Genomic DNA, 20,632 nt, shown 5'->3' on the forward strand with positions numbered 1-20,632 from the left:
GAGGATATACTCCACCAATGTCTGTGAGGCTTACAGAGGGAAGGATATACTCCACCAATGTCTGTGAGGCTTACAGAGGGGAGGATATACTCCACCAATGTCTGTGAGGATTACAGAGGGGAGGATATACTCCACCAATGTCTGTGAGGCTTACAGAGGCGAGGATATACTGCACCAATGTCTGTGAGGCTTACAGAGGCGAGGATATACTCCACCAATGTCTGTGAGGATTACAGAGGGGAGGATATACTCCACCAATGTCTGTGAGGATTACAGAGGGGAGGATATACTCCACCAATGTCTGTGAGGCTTACAGAGGGGAGGATATACTCCACCAATGTCTGTGAGGCTTACAGAGGGGAGGATATACTCCACCAATGTCTGTGAGGCTTACAGAGGGAAGGATATACTCCATCAATGTCTGTGAGGATTACAGAAGGGAGGATATACTCCATCAATTTCTGTGAGGATTACAGAGGGGAGGATATACTCCACCAATGTCTGTGAGGCTTACAGAGAGGAGGATATACTCCACCAATGTCTGTGAGGCTTACAGAGGGGAGGATATACTTCACCAATGTCTGTGAGGCTTACAGAGGGGAGGATATACTCCATCAATGTCTGTGAGGCTTACAGAGGGGAGGATATACTCCATCAATGTCTGTGAGGCTTACAGAGGGGAGGATATACTCCATCAATGTCTGTGAGGATTACAGAGGGGAGGATATACACCACCAATGTCTGTGAGGCTTACAGAGGGGAGGATATACTCCATCAATGTCTGTGAGGCTTACAGAGGGGAGGATATACTCCATCAATGTCTGTGAGGCTTACAGAGGGGAGGATATACTCCATCAATGTCTGTGAGGCTTACAGAGGGGAGGATATACTCCATCAATGTCTGTGAGGCTTACAGAGGGGAGGATATACTCCATCAATTTCTGTGAGGATTACAGAGGGGAGGATATACTCCACCAATGTCTGTGAGGCTTACAGAGAGGAGGATATACTCCACCAATGTCTGTGAGGCTTACAGAGGGGAGGATATACTTCACCAATGTCTGTGAGGCTTACAGAGGGGAGGATATACTCCACCAATGTCTGTGAGGCTTACAGAGGGAAGGATATACTCCACCAATGTCTGTGAGGCTTACAGAGGGGAGGATATACTCCACCAATGTCTGTGAGGCTTACAGAGGGGAGGATATACTCCAATATAACAAAATGGCAAAGGACAGGTGCACTCTGCGGTATTACTAAATCCTCAAACTGGTTTTAAAATTGAGAAATTAGTCAACATGTCCTACGGAGTAGGACATGTCTAAGCCCGGGCACCGCGACAAGGTTTCTCAAGTAGCCCGGGACCTAACACTCTCCTACCTGTGCCAGTGGGCAAATACCAGGAGCCAGTGGGCAAATTACAGGAGCATAAGGCCGACTCACAAACAACTCACCAGTTACCTCCAACATGTATCCATGCTTGCAATGGGAGGAGGGAGGAGTCTGCAAGTCCCACTCAAGACTGTCTGGTATGGCCCAGGCCTCACAGGTGCACCTAAATGTGGCCTGTAGATGGAAAACAGGCACATTTAAATTGGAGTTTATATACCTCCAGGCAGAGGCGTACATAGGAATCACTGGGCCCCATAGCAAAAATCTGAATTGGGCCCCTTAACCCCGCCCACTACCCACCATGGCCCCTCCCACTTCCTGACTTTGCTCCTCCCATGCCACGCCCCCATTAAATAAATTTATACATGACCTACAGAAACTGTTAGGGGTTTCCTGGGGGTGACCTGTCACATGGGATATCTGCTGCAGCCTGCAGGTCTCCTTATTTGGGGTGCCCTGTTAGGCTACTTTCACACTTGCGTTCGGGTCTCCGCTTGTGAGTTCTGTTTGAAGGCTCTCACAAGCGGCACCGAACGGATCCGTCCAGCCCTAATGCATTCTGAGTGGATGCGGATCCGCTCAGAATGCATCAGTATGGCTCCGTCTGTCCTCCGCTCAGCAGGCGGACACTTGAACGCTGCTTGCAGCCTGGCCGTGCGGAGGCAAACGGATCCGTCCAGACTTACAATGTAAGTCAATGGGGACGGATCCGTTTGAAGTTGACACAGTATGGCTCAATTTTCAAACTGATCCGTCCCCCATTGACTTTCAATGTAAAGTCAAAACGGATCCGTTTGCACTATCATGAACAAAAAAAAAAATGTTGTTTTTTTTTTTGTTCATGTTAATGCAAACGGATCCGTTCTGAACGGATCTAAGCGTTTGCATTATAGGTGCGGATCCGTCTGTGCAGACACCAGACGGATCCGCTCTGAACGCAAGCGTGAAAGTAGCCTTAAAGGGAATCTGTCACTAGCAATTTACCCCCAATTTTTTTTCGTGAATCCATGTTTAGCAGAGTACCTGTTTTCCATCTGTCTTGTTCTTTTGATTGTGAGTCTTGTCATGTCTTCAAAAAATCGATTCTTATGATATGTAAGTGACGCTGTAAGGAGCCCAGAGGGGCGTTATTCTTTCTCCACGGTGCCCAGGAACGCCCCTCTGAAGTGCCGTGCCCGGCTAAGTTTGAAAACTAATAACGCCTCCAAGTTCATCTAAATCGCCTCCCAGAGGCACGGCTAAGTGCTCAACACCCCCCTCCTCAGTGCCGCGCTCTGCGGCAAACACCCCGATCCTCCTCTCGCCGGCATCCCAAATCCCGCGCAGGCGCAGTGCCGTCAGTCATCTTATCATAGCGCAGGCAATCGCCGGCACTGCGCCTGCGCGGGATTTGGGATGCCAGCGAGAGGAGGATCGGATTTGGGAGGCGATTTAGATGAACTTGGAGGCGTTATTAGTTTTCAAATTTAGCCGGGCACGGCACTTCAGAGGGGCGTTCCTGGGCACCGTGGAGAAAGAATAGCGCCCCTCTGGGCTCCTTACAGCGTCATTTACATATCATAAGAATCGATTTTTTGAAGAAATGACAAGACTCACAATCCAAAGAACAAGACAGATGGAAAAAAGGTACTCATGGATCCATGTTTAATAAAGTACCTTTTTTCCATCTGTGTTCTTCTTTTCCATGTCAGTCTTGTCCTTTCTTCTAAAAATCGATTCTTGCTGTAAGCCGGACTGGAGCCCAGAGGGGCGTTTTTCTTTCTCCACGGTGCCCCTCTGATTAGTGCCGTGCCCGCCTAAATATGAAAACTCTAACGCCTCCATCATTTAGCTGAATCGCCTCCCAGAGGCGCGGCTAAGTCCTAGACACCCGCCCCCCTCCTCAGCGCTGCGCTCTGAAACACCCGATCCTCCTCTCGTCGGCGTCCCAAATCCCGCGCAGGCGCAGTGCCGGCGATTGCCTGCGCTCTGATAATACGGCTGAGGGCAACAGCTTCAACATCGTCACTGGGCTCGGCGCATGCCCAGTGACGATGTTGAAGCTGTTGCCCTCAGCCGTATTATCAGAGCGCAGGCAATCGCCGGCACTGCGCCTGCGCGGGATTTGGGACGCCGACGAGAGGAGGATCGGGTGTTTCAGAGCGCAGCGCTGAGGAGGGGGGCGGGTGTCTAGGACTTAGCCGCGCCTCTGGGAGGCGATTCAGCTAAACATGGGGGGGGCCCTGGGGAGAAAAGCAGCCGCATAGCCGGCTGCTGGTCATCAGTGGGCGGGGCCTTATCTGCGCTACGGGCCCCCCAGTGCCGCGGGCCCCATAGCAGTGGCGTGGTCTGCCTCTATGGGCGGTACGCCACTGCCTCCAGGAATCTCTATATATACAAATTGAATGGAATGACGTGGTATAGCAGGAGGTGCTCAAACCCACATGCAGTCGTGCATATATATAGGGGAGCAAATCCTGCACTTGTGGCCATACCAGACAGTCTTGAGTGGGACTTGCAGACTCCTCCCTCCTCCCATTGCAAGCATGGATACATGTTGGAGGTAACTGGTGAGTTGTTTGTGAGTCGGCCTTATGCTCCTGTAATTTGCCCACTGGCTCCTGGTATTTGCCCACTGGCACAGGTAGGAGAGTGTTAGGTCCCGGGCTACTTGAGAAACCTTGTCGCGGTGCCCGGGCTTAGACATGTCCTACTCCGTAGGACATGTTGACTAATTTCTCAATTTTAAAACCAGTTTGAGGATTTAGTAATACCGCAGAGTGCACCTGTCTTTTGCCATTTTGTTATATTGTTATATTGATTATCACATCCACACAATTGTTACCTTGTGTAGGATGTCTATTGTGGTACTTGTGGTTCGCTGCGGGCATCCTCCACCGTATGCATGTTTGCTGGGGATTGCCATTAGCAACGGGCCACAAGTGCAGGATTTGCTCCCCTATATATATGCACGACTGCATGTGGGTTTGAGCACCTCCTGCTATACCACGTCATTCCATTCAATTTGTATATATAGAGGATATACTCCACCAATGTCTGTGAGGGTTACAGAGGGGAGGATATACTCCACTAATGTCTGTGAGGCTTACAGAGGGGAGGATATACTCCACCAATGTCTGTGAGGCTTACATAGGGAAGGATATACTCCACTAATGTCTGGGAGGCTTACATATGTGGCTATGTCAGGAACCTTTCATGTAAACCCTGTTCTGTGGAGGTAACACAACTATAACGGCCTTGTGTAAAGTAAAACCCTGATGTCGTCCAAGATTTACTTACATCATTCTTAGCCCCTTCAGTCCTACAGTGCTGCCCATAATTATTCATACCCCTTGCAAATTTTGACTTAAAGTTTCTTTTATTCAACCAGCAAGTAATTTTTTGACGGGAAATGACATCAGTGTCTCCCAAAAGATAATAAGATGTGGAACAAGAGGCATTATTATTGTGGAAAAAAATACATTTCTCAGCTTTTATTTACATTTAAGCAAAAAGTGTCCAGTCCAGAATTATTCCTCCCCTTCTCAATAATCAATAGAAAAGCCGTTATTGGCTATTCCAGCAATCAGACGCTTCCTATAATTGCAGACCAGCTTTTTCTGTCTCCACAGGTATTTTTGCCCATTCATCTTTAGCAATGAGCTCCAAATCTTTCAGGTTGGAGGGTCTTCTTGCCATCACCCTGATCTTTAGCTCCCTCCACAGATTCTCCATTGGATTCCAGTCTGGACTCTGGCTGGGCCGCTCCAAAGCGTTAATGTTGTTGTCTGCTAACCATTTCTTCACCACTTTTGCTGTGTGTTTTGGGTCATTGTCATGCTGAAATGTCCACTGGTGCCCAAGGCCAAGTTTCTCTGCACACGGCCTGATGTTGTCGTTGAGAATCCTCATGCATTGCTCTTTTTTCATGGTGCCGTTCACTGTGATTTGGTTCCCTGCTCCATTGGCTGAAAAACACCCCCAAAGCATTAGGTTCCCACCACCATGTTTGACAGTGGGGATGGTGTTCTTTGGGTTGAAGGCTTCTCCTTTTTTAAGCCAAATGAAGGAAACATTATTGTGACCAAACAATTCAATTTTTGTTTCATCTGACCATAACACAGAAGACCAGAAGTCTTCTTCTTTGTCCAGATGAGCTTTTGCAAAAGCCAAGCGAGCTTTTGTGTGCTTGGTCTGCATCCGTGGAACCCAGCAGTGTGCAGTGTCCGTTGGATTGTCCGCCTTGAGACATTGCCACCAGCAGAGCCCAGATTCACCAGGATGGCCTTGGTGGTGATCCTTGGATTCTTTTTCACCTCTCTAACTATCCTCCTGGCCAGCACAGGGGTCACTTTTGGCTTCCGACCTCGTCCTCTGAGATTTTCCACAGTGCGGAACATCTTGTATTTTTTTTGCTCAAATGTAAATAAAAGTTGTGAAATGTTTTTTTCCCACAATAATGCCTCTTGTACATCGTCTTATTATCTATTGGGAGACACCTATGTCATTTCCTGTCAAAAAATTGCTGGTTGAATAAAAGTAACTTTACATCAAAATTTGCCAGGGGTATGAATAATTCTGGGCAGCGCTGTACATGATTATGGAGACTGCAGGGTTTAAGGAGGTTATCCATGATTGATGTAAAAAATGACAATCAGACATCATAGAGTACACGACAATCACTTTCTAACAAAGCTAGAACCAGCCCTGTCCCCGACATGGGACAGAGATCTCCCCATTTATGGTGCCAGTTGTTCTGTCATCTTTCAGGATGTCCCTTCTGCTATAGCTATTTTCCTGTAATTCACACAGCAACGGAAGATATGACTGGTGGCAGGTGAAGATTAAACTGAGCCTATGCGATCACCACGGTGAGGTGGATGTAGAAATAAGGAAAAGAACAAACAGCAGGTGGCGCTAAACACATACATTTTATTAACTATCTCAGTGGCTGTCCTTCATTTTTAATTGCATGCAATCACAAGTGTCCAGATCCAGGTCCTGGTTAGAAAAATGTGAAATATTTTTTGTGGCACAACCTTTTAAATCTCTGACTACAGTCAGGTAAAAGTTTAAGGGCACTTTCACACTAGCGTTATTCTTTTCCGCCATAGAGTTCCGTCCTAGGGGCTCAATACCGGAAAAGAACTGATCAGTTTTATCCCCATGCATTCTGAATGGAGAGCGATCCGCTCAGGATGTATCAGGATGTCTTCAGTTCTGTCTTTTTGACTTTTCAGGACGGAGATAATACCGCAGCAAAATTCCGGAACACTTGCCGGAATGCCGGATCCAGCATTTTTTTCCCATTGAAATGCATTAATGCTGAATCCGGCCCCTGAGTGTTCCGGCAAAACGGATCCGGCATTGCAGTCTGTGCATGCTCAGACCGCAAAAAAATGTGAAAAAAAAAAATGCCTGATCCGTTTTTCCGAAGAGAGAGATCCGACATTTCAATGCATTTGTCATACGGATTAGGATCCTGATCCGTCTGAAAAATGCCATCAGTTTGCATACGTTTTGACGGTTACGGTGACGGAACTGCCTGCTGGAATCCTCTGCTGCAAGTGTGAAAGTACCCTAAGGACATAACGATATCCGATCTTCATATAAAAACATAAAGGAGATGGAACTGAACAGAAAACACATTTACATTACAATAAATAAAAGATAAAACCGCAGCGCCCCCTTCCTATACGCCACATGCTTTTGACTGCAGTATCTGAGGGGTAAGACTAGTTTCACACAAGCGTTTAGAGCACCAGCAGGGAACAGCCTGACGGACACTACATGAAGGACGGCCGGCCCCGTTGACTATAAGTGTCAGGACTCGAACCCAGGGACTCCTGTGTCCCAGGTGGCAGCTCTACCAACTGAACTATTCTGCTTTCTGGACAGCTCCTGTGCCTAGTTCCTGTGCCTCTAGTTTCGGTTCCCATCTCCCTGGTTTGCTTCACCCTGTTCCATGATTGAACATCCTATTTAAGCCCAGCCTTGCACTTCCTGCCTTGTGAGATTATTGTGCTCCTAGCCTGTAATCAAGCTAGACGTTATCCTGGGCATCGACCACTGGCTTCCTTCTGACTACGGTATTTGCTTTCCTCTGCTTGCTGACGTTATCCTGGGCATCGACCACTGGCTTCCTTCTGACTACGGTATTTGCTTTCCTCTGCTTGCTGACGTTATCCTGGGCATCGACCACTGGTTTCCTTCTGACTACGGTATTTGCTTTCTCCTGCTTGCTGGCGTTATCCTGGGCATCGACCACTGGCTTCCTTCTGACTACGGTATTTGCTTTCTTCTGCTTGCTGATGTTATCCTGGGCATCGACCACTGGCTTCCTTCTGACTACGGTATTTGCTTTCTCCTGCTTGCTGACGTTATCCTGGGCATCGACCATTGGCTTCCTTCTGACTACGTTACCCCAGGTAGTTGCTATAAAGACTCCGTACCAGACCCGGACCGTTACAATAAGATGCGGCCGCAACCTGGAGCTCTGAGGGACTGGTGAACAGCTAGCTTTACCCTGACAGCAGAACACAAATTGGGGGTGGGGGATTTATGATTTTACGCCAGATTTTGGGCATTGCACGTACTACAGAAACGCATATAAATCCGCAAGGAAATTCATGCGGATCTTGTGTGTGTGCACCCGCGTGGCCTAAAGATGCACCAAATTTACCAAACGGGCGCCAGCTGATAAATCTGGCACAAACTTCGCCAACGCAGACTCAAGCAACAGACTTCAAATATTCCCCTAATGATAAATCCTCCCCTGCCCTGTGTCTAATTTCATCAAAGTGTTTAAGGAAATCGGTTTCCCTAAACTTTTCAGACCTCTGCTTGTTTGTCCTCCCCAAGTATTATCCAGGGTGACACGGATTATCACCCAATAGTTCAGATGAACAGTTACTAAATTTACAATAGTCAGAATGTCATTTCTATGTTAAAGTGCCCGTGTATCAAGGTTTACATTGGACAAACATCTCGCCTGCTGGGGTACGTGTGAATGAGCACCGATCTGCTATCAGAACATTACTTCACAAAAAATTTACATTTATAGAAAAAAAAATAATGCTATAAAGATGAGAAACAGTTGGAAAGAAATGGGAGACAAAAGGACACAAAGGAGACTATTAAGCTTTTACACAACTTTTGTGGTGTAAAAAAGTAGCAACTTCTGGTGCACGCAATATTTGTGCCATTCTTTGTGGCCTTTTGTGCTTATCACCACTTTGCACCACCGTGCCATAAAAAGGTGGCAGCAGGAGGAGGAGGGCAGCCACAGCTCACCAGATTTACTATAAATTAACTTTTAGGAAGATGGAGGACCAGAGATAAGATTTTTATTAAATTAAGTGCATCTAATACCACCACACAATATGAATAAATCTCCCTCAAAGTTTTCACTTGACATGGTTAGACATTTTCAAAATGTAATTTCCTTGTTAAACACTATTCTTATACAAAACATCTAAATGTCTTCTGTCATGTGAATTCTCTTACTATGTTGATCAAGATTAGATTTTTTAGTAAAACATTTCCCACATTCTGAACATGAATATGGCTTCTCTCCTGTGTGAATCTTCTCATGTTTTAGAAGATCTGATTTACTTGTAAAACATTTCTCACATTCTGAACATGAATATGGTCTCCCTCCTGTGTGAATTCTCTCATGCCTTGTAAGATGTGACTGATTTGTAAAGCTTTTTCCACAGTCTGAACATGAATATGGTTTCTCCCCTGTGTGAATTCTTTTATGTTTAACAAGAGATGATTTCTGAGTAAAACATTTCTCACACACTGAACATGTATATGGCTTCTCTCCTGTGTGAATTTTCTTATGTTGATCAAGGCTTGATTTCTTGGTAAAACTTGTCCCACATTCTGAACATGAATATGGTTTCCATCCTGTGTGACTTCTCTCATGTTTTAAAAGCTCTGTTTTATATGCAAAACATTTCCCACACCTTAAACAGGAATATAGCTTCTCTCCTGTATGAATTTTCTCATGTTTTAGAAGATCTGATTTCTTGGTAAAGCACTTTCCACATTCTGAACATGAATATGGCTTCTCTCCTGTGTGACTTCTCTCATGTCTAGCGAGATGTGACTGACTTGTAAAGCATTTCCCACAATCCGAACATGAAAATGGCTTCTCTCCTGTGTGAATTCTTTCGTGGTTAACAAGGGATGATTTCTGGGTAAAACATTTACCACATAATGTACATAAAAATGGCTTCTCTCCTGTGTGAATTCTCTTATGTTCATCAAGGCTTGATTTCCTAGTAAAACATTTTCCACATTCTGAACATGAATACAGCTTCTCTCCTGTGTGACATTTCTCACGGTTTAAAGGCTTTGTTTTATAAGCAAAATTTTTCTCCCCTGTGTGAATTCTCCAATGTAGAAGGAGATTTGATTTCTGGGTAAAACATTTCCCACATTCTGAACACGAATACGGCCTCAATCCTGTGTGGATTCTTTCATGTCTAGCAAGATGTGACTGATTTGTAAAGCGTTTCCCACAATCTGAACATGAAAATGGCTTCTCACCTGTGTGAATTCTTTCATGTTTAACAAGAGTTGCTTTTTGGGTAAAACATTTGCCACATTCTGAACATAAATATGGCTTCTCTCCTGTGTGACTTCGCTCATGAATTACAAGAGATGATTTATTTATAAAACATTTCCCACATTCTGAACACGAATACGGCTTCTCTCCTGTGTGAATTCTCTTATGTGTAACAAGATGTGATTTATTTATAAAGCATTTTCCACATTCTGAGCATGAGGATGACCTTTCTCCTGTGTGACTTTTCTTATGTGAAACATAAATATCTGTTCTAGATCTTAAACATTTTCCACATTCTGTACATGAAGATGGCTTCTCTCCTTTGTGAATTCTGTGATGTCTAACAAGTTGTGATTTATTTGCAAAGCATTTTCCACATTCTGAACATGAATATGACTTCTCTCCTTTGTGAATTCTGTGATGTCTAACAAGAAGTGATTTGCTTCTAAAGCATTTGCCACATTGTGAGCATGAATATGGCTTCTCTCCTGTGTGACTACGTCTGTGAACAGAAAGCTCCGTCCTATATCTGAACTGTTTTCCACATTCCGTACATTGAAATCTTTTACCCCCTTCCTGTCCGATAATTGTGGTAACAATCTGTGACTGGTCAGAAGGTTCCTCATTCTTAGGGGAATTATGTGATGGATCTGCACTGTGAAGTCCTGGATATACATTACAGGTAATGTGATTTTCCGCTGAAGAGCACTGCATGATATCCGGATCTTCTTCTTTATAGTCTGGGGATAACATGACATTTCCTTCAGACTTCTTACTGGGATTTTCTGTTAGGATAAAAATAAAAAAGGATTTTGTAATTTGCTCTTCAAAGTAGATAATATTATAACATTCCAAAGACACCAGATTCACATTAGCGTATTACATGCATATGTCCATCCGTATTACATGCATATGTCCCGGCCTGACCTCGAGTTCAACTAGCCTGAACTCACAGTATCAAAGGGATTTATGAGTTGCTGGGAGTTCATGTCAGTTAAATTCGGAGTCAGGCAGGGACATGTGCATAATACATGCAGATAATACGTCCATAACATGCTCATGTGAATCCAGCCATTTTTTTTTGCATTTGCTGTGGAATCCACATCAGAAATTCAAGGCCGACTCTTGGACTAAAGCTACAAAAAAAATAAAATCCTTAAAAACAGACACACTTATCCCTTTGTTCGATAATGCGATGTTCCTGCCGGCCGTTGGCAGGGACCACCTTCTTTCCTGGTCCTCAGCTGAGCATACACGTCTGACACAGGTGATGACTGTGGATTTTTCCTTACACTCTTTCATAGTTTAGCAGGAGACGTGTCTGAATAGGACTTTATCCTGGATGGAATACGCACAGCTAAGAGACTTCCTCGAAGTTTCCATTGGGTATTCCAAAAAAGTCCAAAACTGACCTTGAATCCCTGCTGTTGAGCTCTTCTCCATTATGCGTTATCTCATCACTTTACTATCTTCTTTTGAACAAACCTTAACCTCTGGCCCCCTCTTTCACCACTGCCTGTGAGACAGAGTTGGGCCTCAGTCTGTTGGAGTGGCAGAGAGTCTTCCTCAGGGCTCATAAACTACTTATAGCATGTCAGGCTCAGGAGAAAAACTATAAGATCTTGTCTAGATGGTATTGTTGCCCCACGTGGAAGCTGGTACTATGACACATATTTGGTGGGGATGCACTGTCCTACAGCCATTTGGCAGGCCATTTCCACTATTTACCATTAAGTCTCTGGGGTTAAACTAGCACGAACCCCTCAGTTAGCTCTTCTGTCCATTCTTCATGGATATCTCCTAGTGGGGAAGAAGGGCCTCTTGCGCCACTTTTTGATAGCGGCTCGTACAGTGATACTGTCACGACCATGGTCATGGCCGTGACTCCTGGAAACGCATGCAGTTGCCTGCGGTCTTGTCTTGTTGTCAATCACAGGTGAGGGCTGTAGTATGTTGCCTCACCTGTGGTTGCCGCTGGCAACATAATGTATGTGGCAGTATAGCAGCCTGAGCTGGTGCTAGGCAGCTTGCTGTAAAGTGCATGCGGTTGCACCAGGCAACCTGTCTTTGAATGTGTGCACTTTTGTTGTTTTGGTGTGCACTGGATTTATGTATGAGTACACTTCCCCTTTTAGTGTCCGTTTTCCCTTACCTGGTGTAGGAAGGGTTAATTCCCTTCTTTGTGTGAACACTGTGTGTGGGTGTGGCTACATGGGCTATTTAGCTTCAGTTTAGATCAGAAGTCTGGGGGGTACTCCAGCCTTGTTTGTAAGCTGGAGTCATCCTCCTGGTTTTTTACCATCTGCCAGTGAGGGCCACCCTTGTGGTCATAAATGTTTATATGTGATGTTAAGTTGATGTTGTTTTCCTTTCATGTTTAATGCAGCTATGGATCTGGGTTCCTGTGTGTGTATGTGTGGAGGCTGTGTCCATTTATGTATGGTGTGGACATCAGCTTGTGAGCACGGGATCCAGTCAGCAAGGCTGTGGCAGGTAGGTTTGAACTAGAGTAGTTCTCCTGCCATATCCATATATCCGTTTATGTACCCCATCTCCTTGCAGCTTGGCCAGTGAGACAGGTCGTCTTACTCTGCTCCTAGTCCAGGGCCACCCTGAGGGCTAGTAGGAATCTTAGGTTCCAGAGTATGAGCCCTCCTACCATCAGGGTCGGCTCATACGGCTAGGAAACAGGGTCAGAATTAGGGATGTGATAGGAGGTGACCTGCTCCCTAATTCTGTCGTCCTGGTCGAGCAGCGACCATACATCTTCTGGCATCGCACGGCTGAGGGTTTTCCCCATCCTCAGCCGCGACAGATACCCAGACATTGGAAGTCCACTAGTGCGCCTTTGGTTAGAGAATGGGCGCTAGAAGTTAACCTTATCCACAGAATGGAAACATTAATAATGGCTAGCTCACCCCAAGCATATAAGACGTAGCTACTCTGGCAGACCTATAAGGACATCCCTCTTTACCACACCGGGCTGGGCGACGTAACCTGAATAAGACCCAGTTAAGGTTGGTGGGCTGATCCTAAATTGCTTGCTGGTTGGTGTCCCCTACTCCCATTTTCTGGTGAGTCTCCCCCCCTTTTTCCATCTTCGCTTTCTGTCCATTTTTATATACAATAATTTGTATTGCATACCAATATTGCTCTATACTCATTTCTAACCTCTGTATATTGACATATGCTTATATCTGACTCCATGTTGCGCCATTTTTTGTGGCTATCTCTGACTTTTTTGCAGTCTCAGACTTCAGTAGATGCAGAACAAGCTTTCAATAACATCCGATGGGACTGGACCAAATTAGTTTTTCAGGGCCTTTTCATACGCTACTTGGACACATATTATGCTTCTTTAGTGCCCCCTAGTTTTAGGTAGGAGATATCTATTAGATGGGTGAAGGTCCTACTGCTGGGACTCCACCGATAACAAGAACGGGGGTTCCAAACCCCTTGCAGTCCTCTGATATCCTTGCCTACCTATATTAATCTCCGGTGTAGGGTGTGTTTCAGGGAGATAGCAGAGAGGACAACCCCCCAGACTGGCGTCCAGGTTCCAGAAGCCTATCCTTCCCCTTTGATTCCTGTCCAGGATTTCATGCAGTTGGACAGAATCAGGCTGTCAGAGAAGGGTCAGCACATGCACAGGAACAATCTGTACATGTACTGTGGAGGCCGAGGCTACCTGTCCTCTAAAGACAAGACTCCAGTGCATGGGGCCAGTTGGAGAGACAACCCTGGATGAGAAAAATCTCTCTGCTAAATTTACTGTTCCTGTGAATTTGTCATACGGTGATGTCTGGTTTACTGAACAGGTCTTCATGGATAGCAGGTCAACCGGTAACATCCTACATCAGGACTTGAATACCCACTACCACATACCTACTATATGCCTGGGGCTGTCTTGTTTGGTGGCGGTGTCTGTCAACAGAGTGCCTCTTCCGGAAAGCATTCACTACGCTTCTGTGCCCATGGACCTTCAGGTGGGACTTCTTCACTCACTTCACCAGCTGTTAGGGTTACAATTGTTCCTCCTTCTTGCTCCTGTGAACAGTTGGGACAATGGGGAGATTTCGGGGTCTGCCTCCTGCTTATGGCAGCTATGCAGATGTCAAAAAGGAGGCTGTGACTCTGCTGCCGCATTGTCCTTATGGATGCCACATTGGCCGGTTGTCAGGAACCACTCCACCGCATGGCCGTGTCTACCCACTATCTCTGCCCAAGATTTAGAGAAACCAGAGGAGAAGCGCAATGGGAAGGATGCGCAATTACAGTGTGTGATGCTGAGTAAATGCTCACCTGGAGGGGTTGTGCAGGTGGCATGTCATTTATCCCCCAAGGTCTGCTGTACGTACAGGTTTCCGCCCTCAAGGATGAGTCGATCATGAGTCAGGAACATTGGTAAAAAGTAGCGGTGGGTGCTTCAGGAAAGTTTATTGAAGTTTGAACAATGCATTTTGCTGGCAGAAAATGCTCCTTCGTCAGGTTCATTATGTTAAAGCAAACATGGAAAGAGGTTTCATCCGAAAGTTCTCCACTTCGGCTGGAGCTGTCTTCCTTATTAAGAAAAAGGATGGTTTCCTTAAACCATGTATCAACTACTGTGGTCTGAATAAGATATGGCGAAAAACAAGTGCCCTCTGCTCCTTATCCTTGAGCTCGTTAATCGACTGTGATCCCTGGGAGTTCAAAAAGCTGGATCTCTGTGGACCTGATCCATATTAGTGAAAGCGATGAGTGGAAGGCAGCTTTGAATATGTGTGATTAGGAGTATCTCGTTATGTCCTACTGTCTGTGTAGTGGTGCCTTCATACACTGTGGATTTTGTTGCAGAAATTTCCACAACTAAAAATCAGTTCCATCCATTTGAATGGGGCAGGAAGCACATGGATTGCTGAAAGCCCCACTCTGGTGAATGGACCCGATTGTCAGTCAGAAATTTCTGCAACAAAATCTGTAGAGTTTGGAGGCAACCTAATGTTCCCACTGTCTTCCAGAAATGTGTTAATGATGTCTTCCATGACTAGCTCAATATCTGGTATGCCTAGACTTCCATGACCAGTTCAGTATCGGTGTCATGGTATACTAGACAACACCTTGGTCTTCTCTCCTGACTACACACTGGAGACATGTCCAAACTGTCCACCGGCATCTAAAGGTGAACTCATATATGCCAAATTTGAAAACTTCCCTACCTTTTCTGGGTTACATTATCTCTGACCACAACATTCAGATGGATCCAGAGAGTTCATTCTGTGGTTCTGGACTGGTCTCACCTTTCTCTACGGCTCTAAGAGCCATCCAGCAGTTCGTAGGCTTCGCAAATAATTATCGGCAATTAGAACCTCACATTTTACACCCTTACCCTCAAGGCTCTACCAAGTTTGCGTTTCACCTCTGGGGGTGTTGGGAGCCATCCTTATTCAATGGGGAACCTCCAGCAAGAGGGTTACCTGTGGCTTTTTCTTGAAATCCTTCCCCTCTGCTGAGTGAAACTATTCTATAGGGACAAACATTTCTTTGCTATTAAGTTGGCCCTGGAGTGGCAGCGTCATCTTCTGGGGGCTCCGGCCATCCTGTCATCATGTACATGGACCACAAGGACTTAAAATACCCTCAATTTGCTCAGCGCCCTAGTCCTTATCAAGCCCGGTGGTGCTTGTTCTTTAAACGGTTTGATTTTATTCGGCATTTCTCCCCGGCCAAGAAGAATACCAAGGCTGATGCCCTCTCTTGTTCAACCCAGCTGACGAGGTGCCCCAGAACATCATCCCTGTTGCTTCAGTTCAGCTTAAGGACATTCCGCCTGGCAATATGTACTTCCCGAGGAAGCAAGTCCTGGCTTGGGGCATCACTCCAAGATCGCTGGTCACCCAGGTCTCCATAAGACAGCTAGCCTGATTATCTGACATTACTGGTGTCCTACATACAATTTCTCAAGATATGGGGTTAGGTAGCCTATTTCACCACATGTCCCAAAACAAAACTTCAAAACCAAGACCTCTGGACTCTTACTTCCTTTGTATCTAATGCCCATGGTAATACATAGCTATGGATTTTATCACTGACCTTTCTCGGGACGCACGGTAATGCGGCTGGTGACTGACTGGTTTTATAGCATGGGTCCGTACCTCTATCTGGCCTCCATTCTGCAAGTCAATTAGCTAACTTGTCCCTGAAACAACACATTTTACGCCGGCATGGTTTGCTCATTCACATTTTCACTTCTAAGTTCTAGAGAGCTTTCTATAAACAGCTGGACATTAAATTTAACTTTTCCTCTACTTGCCAATGGGCAGATGGAAAGCATTAATCAGGTCCTGGTCAACTATTTGCGACACTTCACTTCTGGGCCGCTTTGCTCCCCTGGGCAGAGTCTTCCTACAAGAACCATACATCCAGGTGAATCCGCCACTAAAATCCCTTTCTACATAGTGTATGGTCTTCAATTGTGGATTCCTCTTCCGATACATGTCAGTAAATATGACCAGATCTGGCAAGAGACTAAAGACTCCCTACTACTGGCTTCTGCTCACATGAAGATGTGTGCTGATCCACCTCAGTTTTCTCCTGGGGAAAGGATGTGGCTTTCTTCTAAAAAAAAAAATAGACTCATGGTACTCTTGTACAAGTTGGCACCCAGTTTCATTGGTCCTTTTAAGGTTCTGACACAGTTTAATAAGGTTTGTTACCAGTTGTGCTCAATCATGACTCCAAACGTTTTGTTCCTGCTCTTACCTCTGTTGGCACAGAAAATGTGTTTGAGGTCAAGAATATTCTGGACATGAAGAAAGTTAGCGGTAACCCCTTCTTTTTGTGGACTGGAAAGGTTTTGGTCCAGGAGAGAGATCCTGCTGAAACATTAATGCACTGATGCTGTCCTCAACTGTCTGAGCCAAAGGAGAGAGAGTGTAAGGGGCAGAGTGTACTGTTACAGCAGCTCTGTTCACCCGCTCCATCGCTCCTGGTGGTGTGGACCTGCCGGCCTCTCTCCTTCTTCCTGGAGTTCCGGCCGCCATAACAGCTCTGTCGCTCCAAGCAGGCTGTTTCTTGTCGCCTAGGCTTCTCTCTTTGCCTGTAGGGAGCGCACACTCTCTCCACCTCTTAAATGAACAGTGCATGTGCACCCTATTGTTCCCCTGCCATGGGTACTTATGGTATCTACCCCTATGAGAAGGTGCCTGAGCATTAGGTTCTAGTTTGCTTGTGTCCTGCAAAGGTGTATTGTTACACATTCGTCTACCTGTGAACCGACTTCTGACTATTTCCTGGATTTGACCCTTTACTCCTTGACCTGACCTCTGTCTGATCTCCATTCTGAACATAGACTAACTGCCCTAAGCTTAAACTGCATAAACTTTGCCTTCCCTGGTATTGACCTGACCCTGACTTCAGTTTTGCCCAATTCCTTGGTACTCTGCATCGGTGTCTCTGGTCCCCGTCACTTAATAGTGAGAACTCCAAGAAGTAGTGGCCTGGTGGTTCCCCTGCAGTGAAGTCTAGATCCCTGTACAGGGGTTCAAAGGTGAATATTGGGGGGGGGGGCGGGGTCACTTAGCACCTTAGGCGCAACCCTAAGCCAAATTTGTTCAAGTGGGACAGTGAATCCACATAGCTTCATAACAGCTGTGCACATCCAGGCTAAGTAATGTGTTCTTGTTATGAGCAAAAGGAAGGAAGATTGTAGGTGGAAAAGTCAGATGATGGGTGGGGACTAGGGATGAGCGAACCCGACGTTTTCATGTTCAGGGTTCTGGTGGAAATCTGTTATGGATTGCGTTATCACGGAATATAACGGAATTCTATGACAGAATGCAAAACGGGAGCCGTTAAGAAGCATTCTCTTTTGCGCCTTGTTATGATAGTACTCTATGGACAGCAAAGCGGACATCCACCAGAACCCGAACGCCGAAACCAAAAACGTTGGGTTCGCTCATCCCTAGTGGGGACCTATCGATCCATCATCTTGCTTTTGAAACCCAATCTCTACCACTTTAATGATGTTGCTGTAGATCTCCTATCGACTCATTTGTGTGCTGTAACTAAAGATTGTAAGCCCTGGGGGGGCAGGGTCCTCATCCCCTTGTACCAGTCTGCTAATAAGTTCTTGCTCACTGTACTCATTATGTATGTGAACCCCCTTTATAAATGTACAGCTTCCTGGAATTAATGGCGCTCAAACAAATAATAATGCTGGCTAGGGTGGCCATTTGTGAGAGTGACACAGCAGAGACAGGTCCCCCGACAGTAGAGCATTTTGCTCTTCCAGAAAGCAACCATCAGCCTGGTATTTACTGACTCAAAACTGGAGATAAGTGTCACAGGCGGCCCCCTATCACCATGGTCTGTGGAGCTTAAGTGGTTAAACTGAGTTTTCTCAGACCCCGGCCATTAGTGCGGCCGTTTATCGCAGCTGGTGCTTCCCAAAATCTGATGCTAAGCCGAGTGTCCAGCCTGGACCATGAGAAGATGGAGAGAAGATCCTGGAGAGGATGTCTATGTGCAGTCACAACTCCCTCGGCTCCTATACATAACACAGGGGTCACTGCCCGGAGTGCTCCTTTACTGCAGCTCTAAGGTGGAGCCTCACCTGAAGAAACCTCCCAATTCTCTTCCTCCATTCATTACTCCATACCTGTGGTCACATGGACTGGAATGTCCTCCTCCACCTCACTCTTACACGGGGGATCGCCCATCATCCGCTCTTCTTTATCCTCCACTTTAATATCAGTCTCATCTTCCCCCTGATTTGTCATCTGTAACAATTCAGGACAATACAGCAGACAGGTGGGAAATCTAACAGATCCACATAAGAGACCCCCACCATCTATGACCCCTCTATGACTGCAGGACCCCCCTATATAGATGTGTATAGGGCTCAGCTCCATCTACCTGATGGTTTTCTGGGAGCTTCTCCTCTGGACAGTCCTGGGAATACAGAGGACGGGGACATCTCTCGGGGGGACTTCCTTCTATGAGTCCATCTGTAGGAAACACACAGGGACAGGAGAGATTATTACATGTGATGATGAGATGATGGGAGTAGTATCCAGGTGACCCATGACAGCCCCCCTCCTTACCCTGCTGATCGTCCCATAAATCCATCTCCTCTTCTGATTCCTCTTTAACCTCAACCTTAATATCCATCAGATTTTCATCCTAAACAAGAAGAAAAAAAAAACAGAATTATTCTTACAGGAAATCCCTTTTTCATGAAACCTCTATGACAACATCTGTACATAGTAACATAGTATATAAGGGTGAAAAAAGCCTCTGTCCATCCAGTTCAGACTGTTATCCTGCAAGTTGATCCAGAGGAAGGCAAAAAAAAAAACTGTGAGGTAGAAGCCAATTATCCTCAGTTTAGGGGGAAAAATTCCTTCCCTCCTCCAATCAGAATAACTCCCTGGATCAACGACCCCTCTCTAGTAACTCTAACCTGTAATATTATTACACTCCAGAAATACATCCAGGCCCCTCCTGAACTCTTATTGTACTCACCATCACCACCTCCTCAGGCAGAGAGATCCATAGTCTCACTGCTCTTACAGTAAAGAGTCCATAGTCTCACTGCTCTTACCGTAAAGAGTCCATAGTCTCACTGCTCTTACAGTAAAGAGTCCATAGTCTCACTGCTCTTACAGTAAAGAGTCCATAGTCCTCACTGCTCTTACAGTAAAGAGTCCATAGTCTCACTGCTCTTACAGTATAGAGTCCATAGTCTCACTGCTCTTACAGTAAAGAGTCCATAGTCTCACTGCTCTTACAGTATAGAGTCCATAGTCTCACTGCTCTTACAGTAAAGAGTCCATAGTCTCACTGCTCTTACAGTAAAGAGTCCATAGTCTCACTGCTCTTACAGTATAGAGTCCATAGTCTCACTGCTCTTACAGTATAGAGTCCATAGTCTCACTGCTCTTACAGTAAAGAGTCCATAGTCTCACTGCTCTTACAGTAAGAGTCCATAGTCTCACTGCTCTTACAGTATAGAGTCATAGTCTCACTGCTCTTACAGTAATAGAGTCCATAGTCTCACTGCTCTTACAGTAAGAGTCCATAGTCTCACTGCTCTTACAGTATAGAGTCTTACAGTAAAAAGTCCCATATCTCACTGCTCTTACAGTAAAGAGTCCATAGTCTCACTGCTCTTACAGTATAGAGTCCATAGTCTCACTGCTCTTACAGTATAGAGTCCATAGTCTCACTGCTCTTACAGTAAAGAGTCCATAGTCTCACTGCTCTTACAGTAAAGAGTCCATAGTCTCACTGCTCTTACAGTATAGAGTCCATAGTCTCACCTGCTCTTACAGTAAAGTGTCCATAGTCTCCACTGCTCTTACAGTAAAGAGTCCATAGTCTCACTGCTCTTACAGTAAAGAGTCCATAGTCTCACTGCTCTTACAGTATAGAGTCCATAGTCTCACTGCTCTTACAGTAAGAGTGTCCATAGTCTCACTGCTCTTACAGTAAAGAGTCCATAGTCTCACTGCTCTTACCGTAAAGAGTCCATAGTCTCACTGCTCTTACAGTAAAGAGTCCATAGTCTCACTGCTCTTACAGTATAGAGTCCATAGTCTCACTGCTCTTACAGTAAATGAGTCCATAGTCTCACTGCTCTTACCGTAAGATGTCCATAGTCTCACTGCTCTTACAGTAAAGAGTCCATAGTCTCCACCTGCTCTT

The 20,632-nt window shown here is 45.6% G+C and overlaps 1 protein-coding gene across 1 annotated transcript; it reads right to left on the reverse strand.

Annotated features, from left to right (window-relative positions):
• Nucleotides 1-8,700: 8,700 nt before the first annotated feature.
• Nucleotides 8,701-18,637, reverse strand: LOC122936256 (gastrula zinc finger protein XlCGF26.1-like). The gene is made up of 2 exons (XM_044292372.1): nt 18,585-18,637; nt 8,701-10,731 (listed from the first exon to the last, which is right to left on the reverse strand). The coding sequence occupies exon 2, from the start codon at nt 10,697-10,699 to the stop codon at nt 8,846-8,848; it is 1,854 nt and encodes a 617-aa protein (XP_044148307.1). The 5' UTR covers nt 10,700-10,731; nt 18,585-18,637; the 3' UTR covers nt 8,701-8,845.
• Between the last annotated feature and the right edge of the window lie 1,995 nt (nt 18,638-20,632).

Source organism: Bufo gargarizans, chromosome 4 (genome assembly GCF_014858855.1).
Source record: "Bufo gargarizans isolate SCDJY-AF-19 chromosome 4, ASM1485885v1, whole genome shotgun sequence".
NCBI lineage: Eukaryota > Metazoa > Chordata > Amphibia > Anura > Bufonidae > Bufo > Bufo gargarizans.